The 21229-nt window shown below is 49.9% G+C and overlaps 1 protein-coding gene across 1 annotated transcript; it reads right to left on the bottom strand.

The window, feature by feature from the left end:
- Positions 1–2817: 2817 nt before the first annotated feature.
- NSUN6 (NOP2/Sun RNA methyltransferase 6) lies at positions 2818–20475 on the bottom strand. Its single transcript, XM_038755653.1, has 10 exons — positions 20323–20475; positions 18015–18094; positions 14666–14775; positions 12025–12178; positions 10396–10477; positions 9283–9402; positions 6552–6696; positions 4557–4705; positions 3308–3433; positions 2818–3195 (listed from the first exon to the last, which is right to left on the bottom strand). The coding sequence occupies exons 1-10, from the start codon at positions 20473–20475 to the stop codon at positions 2944–2946; spliced, it is 1371 nt and encodes a 456-aa protein (XP_038611581.1). The 3' UTR covers positions 2818–2943.
- Positions 20476–21229: the final 754 nt, after the last annotated feature.

The following is a 21229-nucleotide window of genomic DNA, read 5'->3' as shown; positions in this document are numbered from 1 at the left end:
CCCTGTCCCAATCGAAGTAGGACTAGGGAGAACAGGAAAACTGAGGTCTAGTGAAGTGACTTGCCCAAGGTCACGCAGCAGAGCCGGGATCAGAACCCAGGTCCCCTGACTCCCAGACTCGTGCTCTTTCCACCAGGCCACGCTGCTTCTCCGCGATGTGGAGTTTTCCAGCAGGAAATTTATCCCGGCTGCCAATTCTGAGATGCGGTGGTCCGGATGCAGGATTCCACGGCCCGGGTGAAGAGACGATTTATGGAATTACGGAGTTTCCAGCTGACCCTGCCCCAGTGAGTACAAAACGGAAAGTCCTTCCAGAACTTTGTTCACAGACCACCGAGTAACCTACTAGTTGAGAGCTTTTTTTTTTAGTTTGGAGATCCAAACAGCACGGACTGGGAAAAACCTGTTAAGCTCTACTGACTATACACAGTTCTAGGATTTTATTTCCTCCACCACAGGCTGTTCCCCTGAACTCTATTTTCCTCACCATTTCTGCTGTGGTTTCTTCGGGTTTTTTTTGTTGTTGTCATTGGGCACTGGGGTAGATAGGAGCTAATCAGATTGGACACTGCCCACATCCCACGTGGGGTCTCAATCCCCATTTTACAGAATGGGTAACTGAGAAGTGAAGTGACTTACCCGAAATCACGCAGCAGGCAGGTGGCGAAGCCAGGATTAGGACCCAGTTCCTTCGGATTCCCAGGCCTGTGCGCTTCCTATTAGGCCGCATTTTCATTTTAATTGTGGATTGCTCTTTTCTGCTTCAGTTTGTTTTCCTTCTACCTGGTTGCTGCCTCCTTTCTGGGTCCAACCTTTATTTGCACGTCCTCTCTGCTCTCAGGGAAGACATCGAAACTTCCAGGAATCATTCTACTTCGGGTCCGAGGAAAGTTGCTCTGAAAAATTCCTCACTTTGGTTCCTAGTTTTCTCATCTTCGGCAAAGGGCTCGAACAGCCAATCCCAGTTAACGTCTCAATGTCTAATAATAATAATAATGGCATTTATTAAGCGCTTACTATGTGCAAAGCACTGTTCTAAGCGCTGGGGGTGGGGGGATACAAGGTGATCAGGTTGTCCCAAGGAGGGCTCACAGTCTTAATCCCCATTTTCCAGATGAGGTAGCTGAGGCACAGAGAAGTGAAGCGACTTGCCCAAAGTCACACAGCTGACAATTGGCGGAGCCAGGATTTGAACCCATGACCTCCGACTCCAAAGCCCGGGCTCTTTCCACTGAGCCACGGTGTGTCTAGTGATCAATCAGCGCTATTTCTTGAGCGCTTACTGTGGCAGACCACTGTACTAGGAGCTTTGGAGAGAAATACTAATTAATAATCATGGTATTTGTTAGGCACTTACTATGGGCCAGGCACTTTACCGAGCGCCGGGGTGGACACAAGCAAATCGGGTTGAACACAGTCTCTGTCCCACATGGGGCTCACGGTCTCAATCCCCATTTTACAGATGAGGAAACTGAGGCCCAGAGAAGGGAATTGACTTGCCCTAGGTCCTGCGGCAGAGCTGGGGTTGGAACCCAGGTCCTTCTGACATCCCAGGTCCGGCCTCTATTCACTAGGCCATGCTGCTTCCCAGAAGCAGCGTGGCTCAGTGGAAAGAGCCCGGGCTTTGGAATCGGAGGTCCTGGGTTCAAATCCCGGCTCCACCACATGTCTGCTGTGTGACCTTGGGCAAGTCACTTCACTTCTCTGAGCCTCAGTTACCTCATCTGGAAAATGGGGATTAAGACTGTGAGCCCTCCTTGGGACAACCTGATCACCTTGTATCCCCCCCAGTGCTTAGAACAGTGCTTTGCACATAGTAAGCGCTTAACAAATGCCATTATTATTATTATTATTATTATTATTACAATAGAGTTGGGAGAAACTCTCCTTGTCCTCAAGATATACTTCCAGCCTAGCTATCCACTACTGGCTTTGTCATTTTTGCCCCAAAGCCAAATATTAACTAGTCACGATTCTGCCGCGATTGGTGTAGATGGGGGCGGTCTCCTCCTGCATGCCGTTATCACATGGCTAGAAAGTATTCATTCTTTCAGTCGTATTTATTTGCCCTGTGCAAAAAGCACTGTACTAAGCACTTGGGAGAGTACTACAGAACAATAAGCAGATGCGTTCCCAACCCATGATGAGCTTACAGTCTCGAGGGGGAGACGGACGTTAATAGAAATGAATAATTCACAGTACTGGCTCCCTAGGTGGATAATGGGTGAAAGGACCACTCCTAGGGAGAAAACAGTGGTGGATATGATTGATCGATTGATAGGTGAAAAGCATTAAGCGCTCAGTACAGTGCTCTGCACACAGTAAGTGCTCAATAAATACGATTGATTGATCAGGGCCCAACTCCAGGCAAACTGCCTCCCCTGTCTGATCCAGGTTGGTACAAAACAGGAGGTCAGCCTGGTTTAAAAATCATTAAAAACTGTGGTATTCACTAAGCGCTCCGCGTCAAGCGTGGGACTTAAGCGCTGGGGCCGATAGAAGGTGATCGGGTCCCAGTCGTGATCGCAGTCTAAGGAGGAGTCAGAATGGGTATCGGAATCCCCATTTTGAGGAACAGTAAACTGAGGCAAGGAGAAATGAAGTGACTTGCCAAAGGTCACACAGCAGACAAGTGGCAGAGCCGGGGTGAGAACGCAGGTCCTCTGACTCCCGGACTCAATCAATCGTATTTATTGAGTGCTTACTGTGTGCAGAGCACTGTACTAAGCGCTTGGGAAGTCCAAGTTGGCAACATATAGAGACAGTCCCTACCCAACAGTGGGCTCACAGTCTAAAAGGGGGAGACAAGGTCCCTGCCAGCTAGGCCTGGCCGCTTCTGTAGTCGGCCCGCGGGAGATTGTCAACGTGTTGCGGGCGGGGAACGTGTCTGTTCTCTTGTCCTCTCCCGAGCGCTCAACACGGTGCTCCGCACCCAGGAGGTGCTCAACAAATCCGACTGGCCGACGGGCCGGCGGGGCCTGGGCCCCCCAGTCCTGAGCGTTCGGCCTTCCCGGCGCGGGGCGAGGCGGTCCGGCGCTTGGCGAAGCAGGCGATGAAGAAGCCTATGCAGTCCCGGTTGGCACGACCGATGGGCCCGTCCGCGGGCCCGGCGGCCGGGTCGAACCGCTGCAGCCGCTGCCGCTGCTCCTGGGGCAGCCCGGCGCCCGCCATTCCCTCGCCTCCCAGGAGGGGTTCCTGCGGAAGGAGCGGGAAAGCCCCGCGGGCCCGTCTTCCCACCTCCGTCCCCCGCCGGGTGCCCCAAACGTGGCCCTGTGAGGGGCTCCCCCGTCCCCCCGCCCCGGCTTACCTGGGGCAGCAGCTGGAGGCAGGGGAAAGTGTCCAGGACCCAGGCCACCTGCTCCTCGTTCTCGGCCAGGGTCACCGTGCACGTGCTGTACACCAGCACGCCGCCCGGCTTCAGGAGCTCCACGGCCTGCGGACGGACGGGGCGGGGAGGGAGGGGGGAACGCGTTTAAACCCGGGACTTCCAGGGGGTCGGGAACCTGCCGGGGGAGGGGGAAAGGAGCCCTGCCGCAGCCGAAACGGGGGCATTTTCCGCCCCCATCGTCGCCAGAATCGTGAGATCTGCTAGGCGCTTACTATAGAAGCAGTGTGGCTTGGTGGACGGATCACGGGCCCGGGAGCCAAAGGGACCCGGGTTCCCATCCTGGCTCTGCCACTTGCCCGCTGTGTGACCTTGGGCAAGTCGCTTCGCTTCTCTGGACCTCTGACCTTGTCTGTAAAATGGGGGTCCCGCGTGGGACCGGGACTGTGTCCAACCCAACTCGCTTGTAGCCACCCCAGTGCTTAGCACGGTGCCCAGCACATAGGAAACCCTTAACAAATACCAGAATTTTTTTTTTAATCCATTAGATTGGGTCCAACCTGGTTAGCTTGCATCCACCCCAGCACTTAGTTCAGTGCCTGGCGCGTAGTAAGTTTGTTTAGCGCTCAGTAGGTGCCAGGCACTGTACTAAGCCATTATCCACTAGGCCATGCTGCTTCTCCTTGGGGCCGGGGAGGGTGGGGGGGCAGTTCAGAGGACGTGGGTTCTAATTCTGGCTCCACCATGTGCCTTCTTTGTGACCTTGGGCAAGTCACTTAACATCTCTGTGCCTCAGTTCCCTCAATTGCAAAATAGTATTCAATACCTATTCTCCCTCCTATTTAGACTGTGAGCCCTATGTGGGTCCTCGCTATCTTGTATCTACACTAGGAAGCCCCCTCTCCTCCTTCCCCCCCGCTGCAGGCCTGGATCGCCCCTTCCCTAGTCTGTTTAGCAACCGAAGGAAGCCAGAGAAAAAGCGGAATAATCAGTGATGCCACCGTGACGCCGGGAAGAGTGGGTCTCTGTCCTGACCTCCCCGAAACCAGACCGGGGGAGTTAAGTGGCGGACAGCATGGGGGTGGGATCCAGGGCGATGAGGGTGGGGGAAACACCGAGAATGACATTAGGAAGCGAGGGAGTCACTCCGGTGGTAATGGTATAGGACGTGACTCGCTACACGTTCCCTCTTAAGATGGAAAAATGAGCCAACGGGGCGAGGACTACGTACCACGGACAAGAGTCGGCGCTGTAAGGGCGGATAGGACGTCACTTCCTTCAGCGTCCAAGTACAAGCCATGTTGGGCCTCTGCCCCAGCCCGCTACAGGGAGCGTCGAGGAGGATCCGGTCGAACGCCTCAGGTGAGAAAGGGGGTTCCCCTGAAAGGACAGGTGAGAACATCATCAAAATGCCCTTCCGAGTCCGGGACGCAGAAGCAATGTGGTCCAGTGGGAAGCCGTGGGCCCGGGAGACGGGGGACCTGAGTTCTAATCCCGTCTCTTCCGCGAGAAGCAGCGTGGCCTCGTGGCTAGAGCCCGGGCCTGAGTCAGAAGGTCATGGGTGCTAATCCCCGCTCTGCCCCTTGTCTGCTGGGTGGCCTTGGGCAAGTCGCTTCGCTTCTCTGGGCCTCAGTTCCCTCATCTAGAAAATGGGGATCAAGATTGTGAGCCCCAGGTGGGACGGGGACTTTGTCCAGACTGATTAGCTTGTATCTACCCCAGCGATTAGAACATAGTAAGTGATTAACAAATACCATTATTACTGTTGCTATTAGCATTCTTACCATCAACCTCATTAACTTGTACCTACCCCAGCTCTTAGAACAGTGCCTGGCACGTGGTAAGTGCTTAACAAATATCATTTAAAAAACAAGAGAGTCCCATGAGGGGCAGGGAATGGGTTTGACTGGATTATCAATCAATCAATCAATCGCATTTATTGAGCGCTTACTGTGTGCAGAACACTGTACTAAGCGCTTGGGAAGTACAAGTTGCCAACATGTAGAGACAGTGCCTACCCAACAGTGGGCTCACAGTCTAAAAGGGGGAGACAGAGAACAAAACCAAACATACTAAAAAAATAAAATAAATAGCATAGATATGTACAAGTAAAATAGAGTAATAAATATGTACAAACATATATACATTTATACAGGTGCTGTTGGGAAGGGAAGGAGGTAAGATGGGGGGATGGAGAAGGGGACGAGGGGGAGAGGAAGGAAGGGACTCAGTCTGGGAAGGCCTCCTGGAGGAGGTGAGCTCTCAGTAGGGCCTTGAAGGGAGGAAGAGAGTGATTATGTCGCATCTATCCCAGCACTCAGTACAGCAAGCCCTTGACAGGCACCACACTAGACTGCGAGCTCGTTGTGGGCAGGGAATGTGTCTACCAACTCTGTTATACTGTTCTATCGTACTCTCCCAAGCGCTAACTATAGTGCTCTGCACATGGTAAGTGCTCAATATATACTGTTGCTCAAGGTTATTCTGATGAACTCACAGACGGAGAGGGCAAATGTGAATTACGAGCACCTGGGAAAAGTTAGAACAAACCCACCACCACCCAGCAGACACACCCGTGCCCTTGGGGATCTGGAACTGAAATAATTATGGAATTTGTTAGGCGCTTACTCTGTGCCAGGCACTGTCCTAAACGTTGGGGTAGATACAAGCAGATTGAGTTGGCTACGTGGAGCTCACAGTCTTCACCCCCGTTTTACAGGTGAGGCCCAGAGAAGTGAAGTGACTCGCCCGAGGTCACACAGCCGACGAGCGGAGGAGCCGGGATTGGAACTCGCAGGCCTGGGCTCTAATCACTAGGCTGCATGGCTTCTCTGAACTAGTCCTACACCCTGGGGTGTCCAAGGTCCAGGCGCTTGTTGCCAACTTGTACTTCCCAAGCGCTTAGTACAGTGCTCTGCACACAGTAAGCGCTCAATAAATACGATTGAATGAATGAATGAATGAATTGGAGGGCCAGGGACGATGAACCGGAGAAGGGAGAGGGTGGAAGAGAACCGTCACAGCCTCTGTGCCCTAAGCTCATGGTGAGAGGCTGTTGGGGACAGGGAATATATCTGTTAATTGTTCTACTGTACTCTCCCAAGCGCTCTGTACAGTGTTCTGCCACCTGTAAGCGCTCAGTAAATACGATCGAATGAAAGAGGCTCAAGCCCTCGTTTGGATTTTGCTCTCTAAGCCGGCCTTAGGAAGCGACGGCTGATTTTACCTGGACCAGCCTCGGTCTCCCCTTGGGCCAGGGCCTTGGTTCCATCGTAGCAGAAGGCCTTGATGCAATTTAGCTGCAATAGCTTGGCGGTTTTCTTGATCTTTTCCACCTTGCTGGCTATCTTGTCCAGCGCTATCACTTCGCCCTGAAGAGAAGATCGTTAGGGTCTCAACGCAATTACGAGGCAGGCCTTTAGCTTATGCTGATGGGTAGGCGGTGTGACTGTTTAATGAACAGAATTTTCCCGGCTCAAGGACTAAACACTTCAGTAATCAAAATGAAAATTACATCAAGAAACTTTCCCACCCACAGTACCTTTAATGGCTTCAGTTGCCAGTATTCCTGATTAGCTACCGCAAGCCTTTTTAGCTAAAGTGGCCACCCTAGGGATTCTTTCCAGCTCCCCCAGGGACTTCCATTAGATTCTCTGAACTGCTAAAAAAAAGGCTGCTTAATTTTCATCTAGTAAGCAAAGCTCAGCAGGTCAATCTTTTCTATCACCTAGAAGCAGTGTGGCCTAATGGATAGAGCCCAGACGTGGGAGTCAGTCAGAGGACCTGGGTTCTAATCCCAGTACCACCACTTGCCTGATGTGACCTCGGGCAAGGCATTTCATTTCTATTACTCTATTTTACTTTATTTTATTTTGTTAATATGTTTGGCTTTGTTCTCTGTCTCCCCCTTTTAGACTGTGAGCCCGCTGTCGGGTAGGGACTGTCTCTATATGTTGCCAACTTGTACTTCCCAAGCGCTTAGTACAGTGCACTGCACACAGTAAGCGCTCAATAAATACGATTGATTGATTGACTGATTGGGCCTCAGCTCCCTCATCTGCAAAATGGGGGCTCAATACCTGTTCTCTTGTTTACTTAGACTGTGAGCCCATGTGGGACCCGATTAGCTTGTATCTACTCTAGGACTCAGTACGGTGTTTGACACATAGTAAGCGCTTAACACACAACACAATTACTTCCCGGAGATGTTGTCTTTCTTGAGGCTAATCTCCTCCCCACCCCAATCTAATTTAATGTCTGTCTTCCCTGTAGACTGTAAGCATCTTGTGGACAAGGATGGCGCCTACCAAGTCCTTTGAACTTTCCCAAGCACCTAGTGCGGTGCTCGGCACACAGTAAGCGCTCCATAAATACCGGTGATTGATAGTCGTTAAGATTGGAACATATTCATGGTACCCAACTTTTCTTAATACAGGTGCTGATTTCCGGAATTCTGGAAAGGGGGAGGTAAAGAGTCCCTTGGAATACTAACAGATTAATTTCCGTTTTGATGGGTGACGGAAATGGGCTGTACTACTGAGAGAAAAATAAGGAGAACTCTTCTCTGTAACCCTTCCCCACAGCACCTGTATATATGTATATATGTTTGTACATATTTATTACTCTATTTATTTATTTATTTATTTTACTTGTACGTATCTATTCTATTTTATTTTGTTAGTATGTTTGGTTTTGTTCTCTGTCTCCCTCTTTTAGACTGTCTCTATATGTTGCCAACTTGTACTTCCCAAGTGCTTAGTACAGTGCTCTGCACACAGTAAGCGCTCAGTAAATACGATTGATTGATTGATTGATTAAACTACTTCTGAGTCAACAAGCTTGGGGGCTCGGCTCAACAGGAGCACAATTTTCAGAATTCCTAGAGAATTCCTGAAAGGCCAAGTCCTAAGAACCACTGTTGCCAACTGGAGGTTGGACCATCAAACTTCACATGGCAAGACTTCTTCTTCTTTTTTTCGATTTGTTAAGCGCTTACTACGCTCCAGGCCTCGTATTAAGTGCTGGGGTAGATATAAGTTACTCAGATTGGACACAGTCCGTGTCCCATATGGGGCTCACATCTTAATTCCCATTTTACAGACAAAGTAACTGAGGTTCAGAGACCCATGTGGGATTAGAACCCAGATCCCCAGTTCTATCCACTAGGCCACCCTATTTCTTCCTCGAGAACCTTTGGGGAACGTAGGATTTCGAAATGAATGATGACTTTAAGCTCATTGTGGACAGGGAATGTGCCTGCATATTGTTATATTGTCCTCTCCCAAGCATTTGGTACAGTGCTTTGCACACACTGAGTGCTCAACAGATACGTCTGAATGAATAAACGCTGGTGATGATGATCTACCAGTGGTATTTACTCAGTGCTTACCGTGGGTACAGCATTGAACCAGTCACCTGGGAGACTACCGCTCAGTCAGTCAGTGCTATTTATTGAGCGTTTAACTGCGTGCGGAGTACTGTACCAAGCGTTCGGGAGAGGACGATGGAACGGAGTTGGGAGATGCCTTCCAGGTGGTCCTATGAGCCCACCTGGTCTCTGGTATGGCGAAAAGCATGTCTGGGGGAGCGGTTTGGTAGCCGACGTCCATCCCCACGGCTGTGAGCCAAGCTTGGGTTCCATCTCCTCTTCTCCTCAAATAACCCATCGGACCGATCACAGAGTGAATCTGTTTAACCCGCCCCGGGCATCTGGAACACAGGGCCGTGCTCTCTCTCCACAGCCACGAGGCTTCTCGAAATCAAACCCAAGTCATCCGGAGGCAAGAACTAAATGGGCCGTGGCTGAAGACCGGGCCTAAAATCCAAGTTGGGGTCATCCAGGGTCTCGTTTCCTCGCGACGGGGCCCCTCTGAGACGATCCTCCCTCTGCCCCGGCAGACCGAAGGCGTCCTGACCGAGACACCACGGAAGAGGCCGGGTGGCCCGCTGGCACCTACCCGGTCTCCCATCAGGGCTGCGATGTGGGTGGTCTTGCCCCCAGGAGCCGCGCACATATCCAGGATCCTCTCTCCCGGCTGAGGCCCCAGGACGTGGCTCACGACGGCGGAAGGCAGATTCTATTGGGAAGGGAAAAGGAGAACCGTAGGCGTTTGCTTCGATCCCCGCCCCTGCCGACTCCGAAACGGCAGTAGATAAACGCTCTCTTGACCTCGCTAGGTGAGTCCAGACATCAGTGTAATTGTCAGGCCGGACGCGCAGTGCCGATATCCATGAGCGGGCCACAGAAATAATCGCCTTCCGGACGAACAGAATCTCTTTTATCTAAGCTAAATGGCAAGCTGTTTGCCTGGAGGGATGAGACTTCGATGGGAAACGGCAACGGAAGAGGGTGGGTATTTTTAGCCCTCTCTTACAGATGGGGTTCTTTTTCTTCTTCTAGGAAAAAGGATGAAAGATTTGAAGGGACGCAGGGGAGTGAGTGGCTGAGCCGGCCGTATGCTTTTCCAAGGTGCTTTGCGCATAGTAAGTGCTTACTACCTTTGATGGGGTGATTACTAATTCTGTTGACGTGGTCTCTCATCATCATCATCATCATCAATCGTATTTATTGAGCTCTTACTGTGTGCAGAGCACTGTACTAAGCGCTTGGGAAGTACAAGTTGGCAACATATAGAGACAGTCCCTACCCAACAGTGGGCTCACAGTCTAAAAGGGGGAGACAGACAACAAAACCAAACATACTAACAAAATAAAATAAATAGAATAGATATGTACAAGTACAATAAATAAGTAGAGTAATAAATATGTACAAACATATATACATATATACAGGTGCTGTGGGGAAGGGAAGGAGGTAAGATGCGGGGGATGGAGAGGGGGGCGAGGGGGAGAGGAAGGAAGGGGCTCAGTCTGGGAAGGCCTTCTTAGTACAGTGCTCTGCACATAGTGCTTAATACCATTGATGGATTGCTAATTCTGTTGTAGTGTCCTCTCCCAAGGGCACACGGTGGGCGCTCAATAAATCCCACTGACCGATGGATGGATTTTCCAGGCACGCCCGACGCCTGCATAGGGGAGCCGGTGACTGGAAGGAGACGACACCCCCTTACCTGTAAAAATAAATAACCGGGGAGCACGTTGTCGAAGGAGGGGCTGAGGTACACAGGTTCCACCATCCTTATCCCGATGCCTCTGGGAAATCAGGGAAGCCTACGTGAGTCATAGTCATAATAATAACTGTGGTATTTCTTAAGCGCTTACTATGTGCCCGGCACTGTACGCGGTGCTGGGGTGGACACAGGTCAGTCGGGTTGGACACAGTCCCTGTCCCACGTGGGGCTCACAGTCTTCATCCCCGTTTGAAAGATGAGGGAACTGAGGCCTTGGGGCTCACAGTCTTCATCCCCATTTGAAAGGTGAGGGAACTGAGGCCCCTAGAAGTGAAGCGACTTACCCAAGGTCACACATTAGGCAAGCGGTGGAGCCAGAATTTGAACGCAGGTCCTTCTCACTCCCAGGCCCGGGCTCTATCCTCTAGGCCCCACTGCTTCTCTGAAGGAATTAGTCTGGGGGAATCAATCACCAGCCCACCGCGCTCAGGCGTCTGAAGCTGGGACAGTCAGACGTCTCCGATCGGGAAATGTTTTTATAAAAGCCGCCGCATGCGAAGGGGCACGTGAGAATCCGAAGGGAAAAAAGGACGAGAAATAGATGAGACATTTTGAAAGGACAAAGGATACTTTTTCAAAAAAGGACGAGAAATAGATGAGACATTTTGAAAGGACAAAGGATACTTTTTCGAAGCTTCAAAAGAAGAAGTTCAGAAGAGCAGCATCGATGAAGGCCAGCTAGGAGACAGCTGAAAGGCCCGGAGCCAGATGGAAACAGAGGGAGCAGACAAGAATTTACAGGGATCCGGTCTCATCCGAAGGCGGAGTAAGTGGCCCTCACCGGAAAATGAAGTGGGAAACGGGCCTGGAAGTTGTTTAGGAAGGGGTCCAACACACCCTTTCTCACGTGCAACTTGGAAGATGCCCAGGTTCAGAGGACGTAAGAGCAAAGTGCCACAGAGTGGGAGAAGCAGCCCGGCCTAGCAGAAAGAACCCGGGCCCTGGGAGTCAGAGGACCTGGGTTCCAGTCTCGGCTCCTCCATTTGCTTGCTGTATGACCTTGGGCAAGTCATTTCACTTCTCTGGGCTTCAGTTCCCTCATCTGTCAAGCGGGGGTGAAGACTGTGAGCCCCACGTGGGCCCGGGACTATGTCCAACCTGATTAGTTTATATCTACCCCAGCTCTTAGAACAGTGCCTGGCACGTTTTAAGTGCTTAACAACTATAATTTAAAAAAGAGAGAGAGAGAGAGTTCCTTACACTCATCTATATTTGATGTTGATTAAGCATATCGTCTCCAGCAGGTAACTTTTCCATTTAAAGAAAAATGGTACTTGTTTAAGAATTTACTAAAAACTTGAGATAATCAGGTCAGATGCAGTCCCTCCCCCATTTTTCGATAGCAGAGCAGGAAAAATCACATTTCCAAGAAAACCGACTAAAGTGGTGGTTGTCTTTAGCACCGACAAAGCCCCCAGGATGCTGCTTTCTTAGAGCTGTTGCTTACCTCCTAACTGGGCGTTCACCACATCTCCCCTTGGGCGGCCTCCTAACGTGGACATTTGGCTGTTCCCGACGCATAAAGTTCTTTCTTCTCCCTTTCATCCCCCCCCCGACCCGGCGACTTACCTCAAGGGGCCGTCGGAACCGAAGATTTCTCGGCGGCTCAGCTCCGAGATCCCGTTTCCGAGGAACGCTTGGGTCCCGGCAAATCCTTTGGCTCCCTTTCTGCATTTCCCTTCCACGTCCGAGTAGACGGAGACCACCTCTCCGGCTTTCATACCTAGGGAAAGGACGCGTCGTGGTGAGGAGAGAGGCTAACTGCCCTTCGAGGAAAAGGGCCCACGAGCGGGCTACCCTACGGTGGCCTTTCTCTTCCCGTCTTCCCGTCTTCCCTGACTTCCTCCCCCGGCCCCCTGGCCTCCTTTTCCTGGACTGGTTCTGGCCGCAGGCTGGATATCCTTCCTCAGGGTTAGGAAAGGAGGACCAGGGCTCTCATCTTCCAGGAACACAACCGAAGGATTAATTTTCAGGACAGCAGCGCAGTCTAGTAGGTAGAGCCCGGGCGGCAGGAGGACCTGGGTTCTAAACCCCGGCTTCACCACTTGCCTGCTGTGGGGCCTTGGGGAAGTCACTTCACTTCTCTGGGCCTCTGCTTTAAATAGGGGATTAGAGAGCAAAATCCAAACGAGGGCTTGAGCCTCTTTCATTCGATCGTATTTACTGAGCGCTTACAGGTGGCAGAACACTGTACTGAGCGCTTGGGAGAGTACAGTAGAACAATTAACGGATATATTCCCTGTCCCCAACAGCTTCTCACCATGAGCTTAGGACACAGAGGCTGTGACGGTTCTCTTCCACCCTCTCCCTTCTCCGGCTCATCGTCCCTGGCCCTCCAATTCATTCATTCATTCATTCAATCGTATTTATTGAGCGCTTACTGTGTGCAGAGCACTGTACTAAGCGCTTGGGAAGTACAAGTTGGCAACAAGCGCCTGGACCTTGGACACCCCAGGGTGTAGGACTAGTTCAGAGAAGCCATGCGGCCTAGTGATTAGAGCCCAGGCCTGCGAGTCCCCTATGTGGGACAAGGGACTGTGCCCAACCTGATTAGCTGGTATCTACCCCAGCGCTTAGTACAGTGCCTGGCACATAGCAAGTGCTTAACGAATAGCATTGGAAAATGGTTGTACATATTGGAATATGGTTGTACATATTTATTATGGTTGTACATATTTATTACTCTATTTATTTATTTATTTATTTTACTTGTACATTTCTATCCTATTTATTTTATTTTGTTGGTATGTTTGGTCTTGTTCTCTGTCTCCCCCTTTTAGACTGTGAGCCCACTGTTGGGTAGGGACTGTCACTATGTGTTGCCAATTTGTACTTCCCAAGCGCTTAGTACAGTGCTCTGCACATAGTAAGCGCTCAATAAATACGATTGATTGATTGATTGAAAAAAAAAGAGGATACTCAAGCCACTGAATAGACTAAAAATGAAATCGATAGATGTCTAAGCTGCACCCATAAGTAGTTATGATGCGGTAAGCAGCATGGCCTCTTGGAAAGAGCCTGGACCTGGGGTGCCGAGGACCTGGGTTCTAATCCTGGCTCTGCTGCTTGCCTGCCGTGTGGCTTTGGGCAAGTCACCTCACCTGCCTGGCCCTCATCTAGAGGTGGGCGCTGCTGGAGAGCCCACCCGACACCCGATGTTCCCAACCCGTAGCCGGGAAAACTTCTGGAATTCCCGAAGGCCTAATCTCGCCAAGAGCGGCTTCCTCGCCTGCCGGGGTAAAGGGAGGGCCGTCGGAGAAATCCAGTCCATTCATCGGTGCCCCTTCCTAAGCGCCTAATATGCACAGAGCGCTGTACTACGCTCCAGTAGCACAGAGTAGTAGTTCAGCACTACTCAATCTGCTTGCCCCCTCCTACCTCACCTCACCGCTTTCCTACTCCAACCTAGCCGCACACTTCGCTCCTCTAATGGCAACCTTCTTCCTGGACCTCAATCTCATCCAACTCGCCGCCGACCTCTCGCCCACAAGAACACCCTCCCTCTTCATATCTGACAAACAATGTCTCTCCCCATCTTCGATTGAATGAATACGATTGAATGAATCTTCAAAGCCTTACTGAAGGCCCATCTCCTCCAAGGGACCTTCCCTGACTAAGCCTTCCTTTCCTCTTCTCCCCCTCCCTTCCGCGCGTCGCCTCGACTTGCTCCCTTTGTTCACCTCCCCTTCGCCTTCAGCCCTTAAGTCCATATCCGTAATTTATTTCTATTAACATCCATCTCCCCCCTAGATGATGAGCTCATTGTGGGCGGGGAATGGGTCTGCTTATTGTTGTATTGTTCTCTCCCCGGTGCTTAGTACAGGGCTCTGCATTCATTCATTCATTCAATCGTTTTTATTGAGCGCTTACTGTGTGCAGAGCACTGTACTAAGCGCTTGGAAAGTACAAGTTGGCAACACATAGAGACGGTCCCTACCCAACAGTGGGCTCACAGTCTAGAAGGGACTCTGCACAGAGTCAGTGCTCGGTAAATACCACAGACGGACTGACTGACAGAAAATAGAGACAATCCCCGAGTTTACGGAGCCACCGGTGTGGCAGAGCCCTCTGGGGAGACTGGGCCGGCATTGAGGGTGCGATACGGCCCGCCCGGACATCTTTACCTGCTCTGCACACAGTAAGCGCTCAATAAATACGATTGATTGATTGATTGGCCTGGTTCGCCGTGCCCCGGTGGCCCCCCACTCACCCCCGGAGGCCGCCAGGATGCCGGGCACGTAGACGTGGGCTCCTCGCAGCACCGCGTTGCCACACTGGGCCCCGACGACGGCCCGGGTGGGTCGCTCCTCCACATCCTTCCTGGGGGACGCAAGAGGCGAGAGGGCAGGGGTCAGCAGGGCATCGGGGACCCTCACGGCGCGGTGCTTGGAGCCCGGGCATGGGGGTCAGGAGGAGGACCTGAGTTCAAATCCCCACCTGGATTCGAACCCACGACCTCTGACTCCCAAGTCACACTCCTTCTCTAATTAGCGCTGACTGATCGATCGACGGGCTGGGAGGGACGCTATTGTCTTTATTCATTCAATCGTATTTATTGAGCGCTTACTGTGTGCAGAGCACTGTACTAACAGCTTGGGAAGTACAAGTTGGCACCATATAGGGACGGTCCCTACCCAACAACTTTCCAAGCGCTTCGTACAGTGCTCTGTACACAGTAAGCGCTCAATCAAAGCCCTACTGAGAGCTCACCCCCTCCAGGAGGCCTTCCCAGACTGAGCCCCCTTTTTCCTCTCCTCCTTCCCCTCCCCACAGCACCTGTATATATGTTTGTACAGATTTATCACTCTATTTATTTCTCTTGTACATATTTACTAGCCTATTAATTAATTCATTCATTCAATTGTATTTATTGAGCGCTTACTGTGTGCAGAGCACTGTACTAAGCGCCTGGGAAGTACAATTCTGTTCATGATGTGCATATGGCCACAATTCATTCAGTCAATCGTATTTATTGAGTGATTACTGTGTGCAGAGCACTGTACTAAGCGCTCTATTTGTTCTGACGATTTTGACACCTGTCTACATGTTTGGTTTTGTTCTCTGTCTCCCCCCTTCTAGACTGTGAGCCCGTTGTTGGGTAGGGACCGTCTCTATCTGTTGCCGACTTGTACTTCCCAAGCGCTTAGTACAGTGCTCTGCACACAGGAAGCGCTCAATAAATATGAATGAATGAATGAATGAATGAATGAAGGGGACCGTGAAGCCCAGGCCTGCGGCGCCCTCTGCTGGCCCCTCCGCAGAACTGCACTGGCTTCCCCAATGGGAATCACTCAGTCCCTCCATCCCATTGATCCATTCAATCTTACTTTTTGAGTATTTATTTTTATTTTATTTTATTTGTACATATTTATTCCATTCATTTTACTTTGTTAATATGTTTTGTTTTGTTGTCTGTCTCCCCCTTCTCGACTGCAAGCCCGCTGTTGGGTTAGGGACCGTCTCTATATGTTGCCACCTTGTACTTCCCAAGCGCTTAGTACAGTGCTCTGCACACAGTAAGCGCTCAAAAAATACGATCGGATGAATGAATGAAGTGAATGTGTGCCCAGCACTGTATTAAGCGCTTGGGAGGCTACAATACAACAACAGACCTATTCCCTGCCCGCAACGAGCTTTACAGTCGAGAGAATCTATTGAACTTACGAACCCGTGGGCCGGGCGCTGTAATAATAGTACTAGTAATGATAATGATAATGATGGTGTTTGTTAAGTGCTTACTATGTGCCAAACGCTGGGGTAGATGCAGGGTCATCGGGTTGTCCCACGTGGGGCTCACGGTCTTAATCCCCATTTTACAGATGAGGTAACGGAGGCACAGAGAAGTGAAGTGACTTGCCGAAAGTCACGCAGTTGATAAGTGGCGGAGCCGGGATTAGAACCCACAACCCCTGACTCCCAAGCCTGCTTTGCTACTGTACTAAGCGCTGGTGTAGATAAAAGCAAATTTTGTATCCCTTCCCATAACGAGCTAACCATCAACACGGAGGTCCAGCCAATCAACTTTTTTTTTTAAGTGATATTTGGTAAGCGCTTACTATGTGCCAGGCACTGTACTAAGCGCTGGGGTGGACACCGACTGATCGGGTTGGATACAGTCCACGTCCCACATTTTACATTGTAAAATCCCCATTTTACAGCTGAGGGAAGCGCTGGGGTCGATACAAGGTCATCAGGTTGTCCCATGTGGGGCTCACAGTCTTAATCTCCATTCTACAGATGAGGGAACTGAGGCACAGAGAAGTGAAGTGACATGTCCAAGGTCACACAGCGGACAAGTGGCAGAGCCGGGATTAGAACTCAGGTCCGCCGGACTCCCAAGTGGCTCTATGCACTAGGCCAAGCTGCTTCCTCGTTTTCAAAAGCCTATTTAGGGTCCCAGTCGAAGATTTTAAATAGGGAGAGGGAGAAACCTTCTTTGAGAAGCGGCGTGGTTTAGTGGAAAAAGCCCGGGCTTTCATTCAGTCAGTCATATTTATTGAGCGCTTACTGTGTACAGAGCACTGTACTGAGCGCTGGGGAAGTACAGGTTGGCAACATATAGAGCCGGTCCCTACCCAACAACGGGCTCACAGTCTAGACGGGGGAGACAGACAACAAAACATGTAGACAGGTGTCAAAATCGTCAGAACAAATAGAATTATAGCTACGGGCACTTCATTAACAAAAGAAATAGAGCAGTAAATACGTACAAGTAAAATAAATAGAATAATAAATCTGTGCAAATATATACAAGCGCTGTGGGGAGGGGAAGGGTAGAGGGGATGGGGAGAAGGAGAGGCTTGGGAGTCAGAGGTCACGGGTTCAAATCCCAGCCCCGCCACTTATCAGCTGTGTGACTTTGGGCAAGTCACTTAACTTCTCTGTGCCTTCAGTTCCCTCCTCTGTAAAATGGAGATTAAGACTGTGAGCCCCACGTGGGACAACCTGATGACCTTGTATCTACCCCAGCGCTTAGAACAGTGCTTGGCACATAGTAAGTGCTTAAATACTATAACTATTATTATTATTTGGATACAAGGACTCATTCAACGGGAGGTGGGTGAAAGGAACCACAGGGTGGGGCTGATGGTGGTGGATTAGAGGGGGAGTTATGACCATGATCAATCAATCAATCAATCAATCGTATTTATTGAGCGCTTGCTGTGTGCAGAGCACCGTACTAAGCGCTTGGGAAGTCCAAGTTGGCAACATGATCCCCATCTTACCTCCTTCCCTTCCCCACCGCACCTGTACATATGTATATATGTTTGTACATATTTGTTACTCTATTTATTTTACTTGTACACATCTATTCTATTTATTTTATTTTGTTAGTATGTTTGCTTTTGTTCTCTGTCTCCCCCTTTTAGACCGTGAGCCCGCTGTTGGGTAGGGACTGTCTCTAGATGTTGCCAACTTGGGCTTCCCAAGCGCTTAGTCCAGTGCTCTGCGCGCAGTAAGCGCTCAATAAATACGATCGATGATGATGCAGAGACAGTCCCTACCCAACAGTGGGCTCACAGTCGAAAAACGGATGGATGGATAAAGGAGGAACACACCTGGGCCCGATGACGGGAATGAGCAGAACGTCCTGAAGGTCTGGGTGTTGAAGAACTGGGATGCTCAGCCCCGGGAACTGCTGTGGAAACAAACAGGAGGACCTTGGCTGAAATGCCAACTCGTGTCGGCGCCGGCGCTTAGTACAGTGCCTGGCACCTAGGAAGCGCTTAACAGATACCATAATTGATCAGCTTTTCCTCCTCGGTCGATGTACCTGCTTACCAATGCCAGCCCGGCGTCGCTGAGGAAGCCCAGAGGTTGCCCCTCTTTGCCACCCTCCAGTTGTTGTTTTTTTAATGGAATTTGTTAAACGCTTACTAGGTGCCAGGCACTGTATTAGACACCAGCTAATTGGGTCCCACGTGGGGGCTCACCGTCCTTAATCCCCATTTGCCAGATGAGGAAACTGAGGCCCAGAGGCTCTAACCGCTAGGCAACACTGCTTCGCCCCCTGGCCCGCCGTCCCCAGCTGGGCGTAAGCTCTCTGTGGGCAGGGGTAAGAGAAGTAGCGTGGCTCAGTGGAAAGAGCCCGGGCTTTGGAGTCAGAGGTCATGGGTTCAAATCCCAGCTCCGCCAACTGCCAGCTGTGTGACTTTGGGCCAGTCACTTCACTTCTCTGGGCCTCAGTTCCCTCATCTGGAAAATGGGGATGAAGACTGTGAGCCCCCCGTGGGACAAGCTGATCACCTTGTAACCCCCCAGCGCTTAGTCCAGTGCTCTGCACACAGTAAGCGCTCAATAAATACGATTGAATGAATGAATGAACAGGGCTTTGCACATAGTAAGTGCTTAACAAATTATTATTATTATTATTGTCCCCTCCCAAACCCTAAGTGCAGAGTGCAGTGCTCTGCACACAGTAAGCGCTCAATTAATATGATTGAATGAATGAATGAACAGTGCTTTGCACGTAGTAAGTGCTTAACAAATTATTATTATTATTATTGTCCCCTCCCAAACCCTTAGTGCAGAGTACAGTGCTCTGCACACAGTAAGCACTCAATAAATACGATTGAATGAATGAATAGTGCTTTGCACATAGTAAGTGCTTAACAAATTATTATTATTATTATTGTCCGCTCCCAAACCCTAGGTGCAGAGTGCAGTGCTCTGCACACAGTAAGCGCTCAATAAATACAATTGAATGAATGAATGACCAGTGCTTTGCACATAGTAAGTGCTTAACAAATTATCATTATTATTATTGTCCCCTCCCAAACCCTAAGTGCAGAGTACAGTGCTCTGCACACAGTAAGTGCTCAATAAATACAATTGAATGAATGAATGAATGAATGAACAGTGCTTTGCACATAAGTGCTTAACAAATTATTATTATTATTATTATTATTGTCCCCTCCCAAACCCTAAGTGCAGAGTGCAGTGCTCTGCACACAGTAAGCGCTCAATAAATACAATTGAATGAATGAATGACCAGTGCTTTGCACATAGTAAGTGCTTAACAAATTATCATTATTATTATTGTCCCCTCCCAAACCCTAAGTGCAGAGTGCAGTGCTCTGCACACAGTAAGCGCTCAATAAATACGATTGAACGAATGAATGAATGACCAGTGCTTTGCACATAGTAAGTGCTTAACAAATTATTATTATTATTATTATTGTCCCTTCCCAAACCCTAAGTGCAGAGTGCAGTGCTCTGCACACAGTAAGCGCTCAATAAATATGACTGAATGAATGAATGAATGAATGAACAGTGCTTTGCACATAGTAAGTGCTTAACAAATTATTATTATTATTATCATTATCCCCTCCCAAACCCTAAGCGCAGTACTCTGTGACCTCTCCGTGAACACCACCGGTAGATCGACTGAGGCAGAAGCCGCGTGGCTTAGCGGAAAGAGCCTGGGCACGGGAGTCAGAGGTCGTGGGTTCAAATCCCGGCTCCGCCACTTGTCTGCTGTGTGACCTCGGGCAAGTCACTTCACTTTTCTGGGCCTCAGTTCCCTCATCTGAAAAATGGGGATGGAGACTGTGAGCCCCCCGTGGGACAACCTGATTACCCTGCGTCCACCCCAGCGCTTAGAACAGTGCTTGGCACATAGTAAGCGCTTTACCAATACCATCATTATTATTAAGAAATAGACTCTGGACACGGTGGATCTTGGGCCAGTCGCTTCACTTCTCTGTGACTCAGTTCCCTCATCTGTAAAATGGGGATTAAGACTGTGAGTCCCACGTGGGACACGGCGGCTTAGTACAGTGTTTGGCAGGTGGTACACGCTTAAGAAAAACCATAAAAAATACAAATAAAATTTTTAAAAAAGCAGACAGGGGGCCCGGCACTGACCTTTTGAATCTCCTCACCCAGAAGAGTTTTCACGCGCTGGACTGAAGCCAGCCGCGTGTTCACTCGAACGGTTGTGAAGGCGGGAGGATGCGAGAGGCGTCTCAAGAGAGTTTCGAATCTGGCTTCGGCGCCTTGCGTTCCCACGGCGGCCATCGCCTCGAAAGGAAGGAGAAGGAGTGAGCCCCCGAGGTCTTCGTTTAGTGCCCCGAACTCAAGCCCCCCGTGTAGGGGGGACTCCCGAAGCCTCGAAAGCACGCATCCGGGGTCCTCTCGCCGTCCTGGAGAAGCAGCGTGGCCTTGTGGAAACGGCGCGGGCCTGGAAATCCGAGGACCTGGGTTCTAATCCCGACCACCACGCGCCTGCTGCGTGACCTCGGGTAAGTCATTTATTTCCTTTTTCTGCGCCTCGGCTTCCCCATCTGCAAATTCCCCAACCGTCTCCCTTCCCCTTAGGCTTTGAGCCCCATGTGGGGCTCAAATATTTATTTATTATATATTTATTACATATATTATATATATATTATATATTATATATATATTACGTATACATATTATATATTATATATTTATTAATATATATATTATATTTATTAAATATGTATACATATATGTATATATGTTTGTACATATTTATTACTCTATTTATTTATTTATTTATTTTACTTGTGCATTTCTATCCTACTTATTTTATTTTGTTGGTATGTTTGGTTCTGTTCTCTGTCTCCCCCTTTTAGACTGTGAGCCCGCTGTTGGGTAGGGACTGTCTCTATGTGATGCCAGTTTGTACTCCCCAAGCGCTTAGTACAGTGCTCTGCACATAGTAAGCGCTCAATAAATACGATTGATTGATTGATTGATGTGGGCAGTGACTGGGCCTGAGTTGCTTATATTGTGTCACCCTGGTGTT

Source organism: Tachyglossus aculeatus, chromosome 13, assembly GCF_015852505.1.
Source record: "Tachyglossus aculeatus isolate mTacAcu1 chromosome 13, mTacAcu1.pri, whole genome shotgun sequence".
NCBI classification, from domain to species: Eukaryota; Metazoa; Chordata; class Mammalia; order Monotremata; family Tachyglossidae; genus Tachyglossus; species Tachyglossus aculeatus.
This window is presented reverse-complemented; position numbering and strand designations above follow the sequence as displayed.

Bases quoted from the DNA above. Each gene is read 5' to 3' on its own strand.
- NSUN6 (XM_038755653.1), bottom strand. From the start codon at position 20,475: ATGGCCGCCGTGGGAACGCAAGGCGCCGAAGCCAGATTCGAAACTCTC. The intron at 14,776-18,014 runs GTGTGTTCCTCC...TGCGTCCCCCAG, and splicing joins ATTCCCGTCATCGGGCCCAG to GAAGGATGTGGAGGAGCGAC. The intron at 3,434-4,556 runs GTACGTAGTCCT...GTCCGTCCGCAG, and splicing joins AGCGCCGACTCTTGTCCGTG to GCCGTGGAGCTCCTGAAGCC.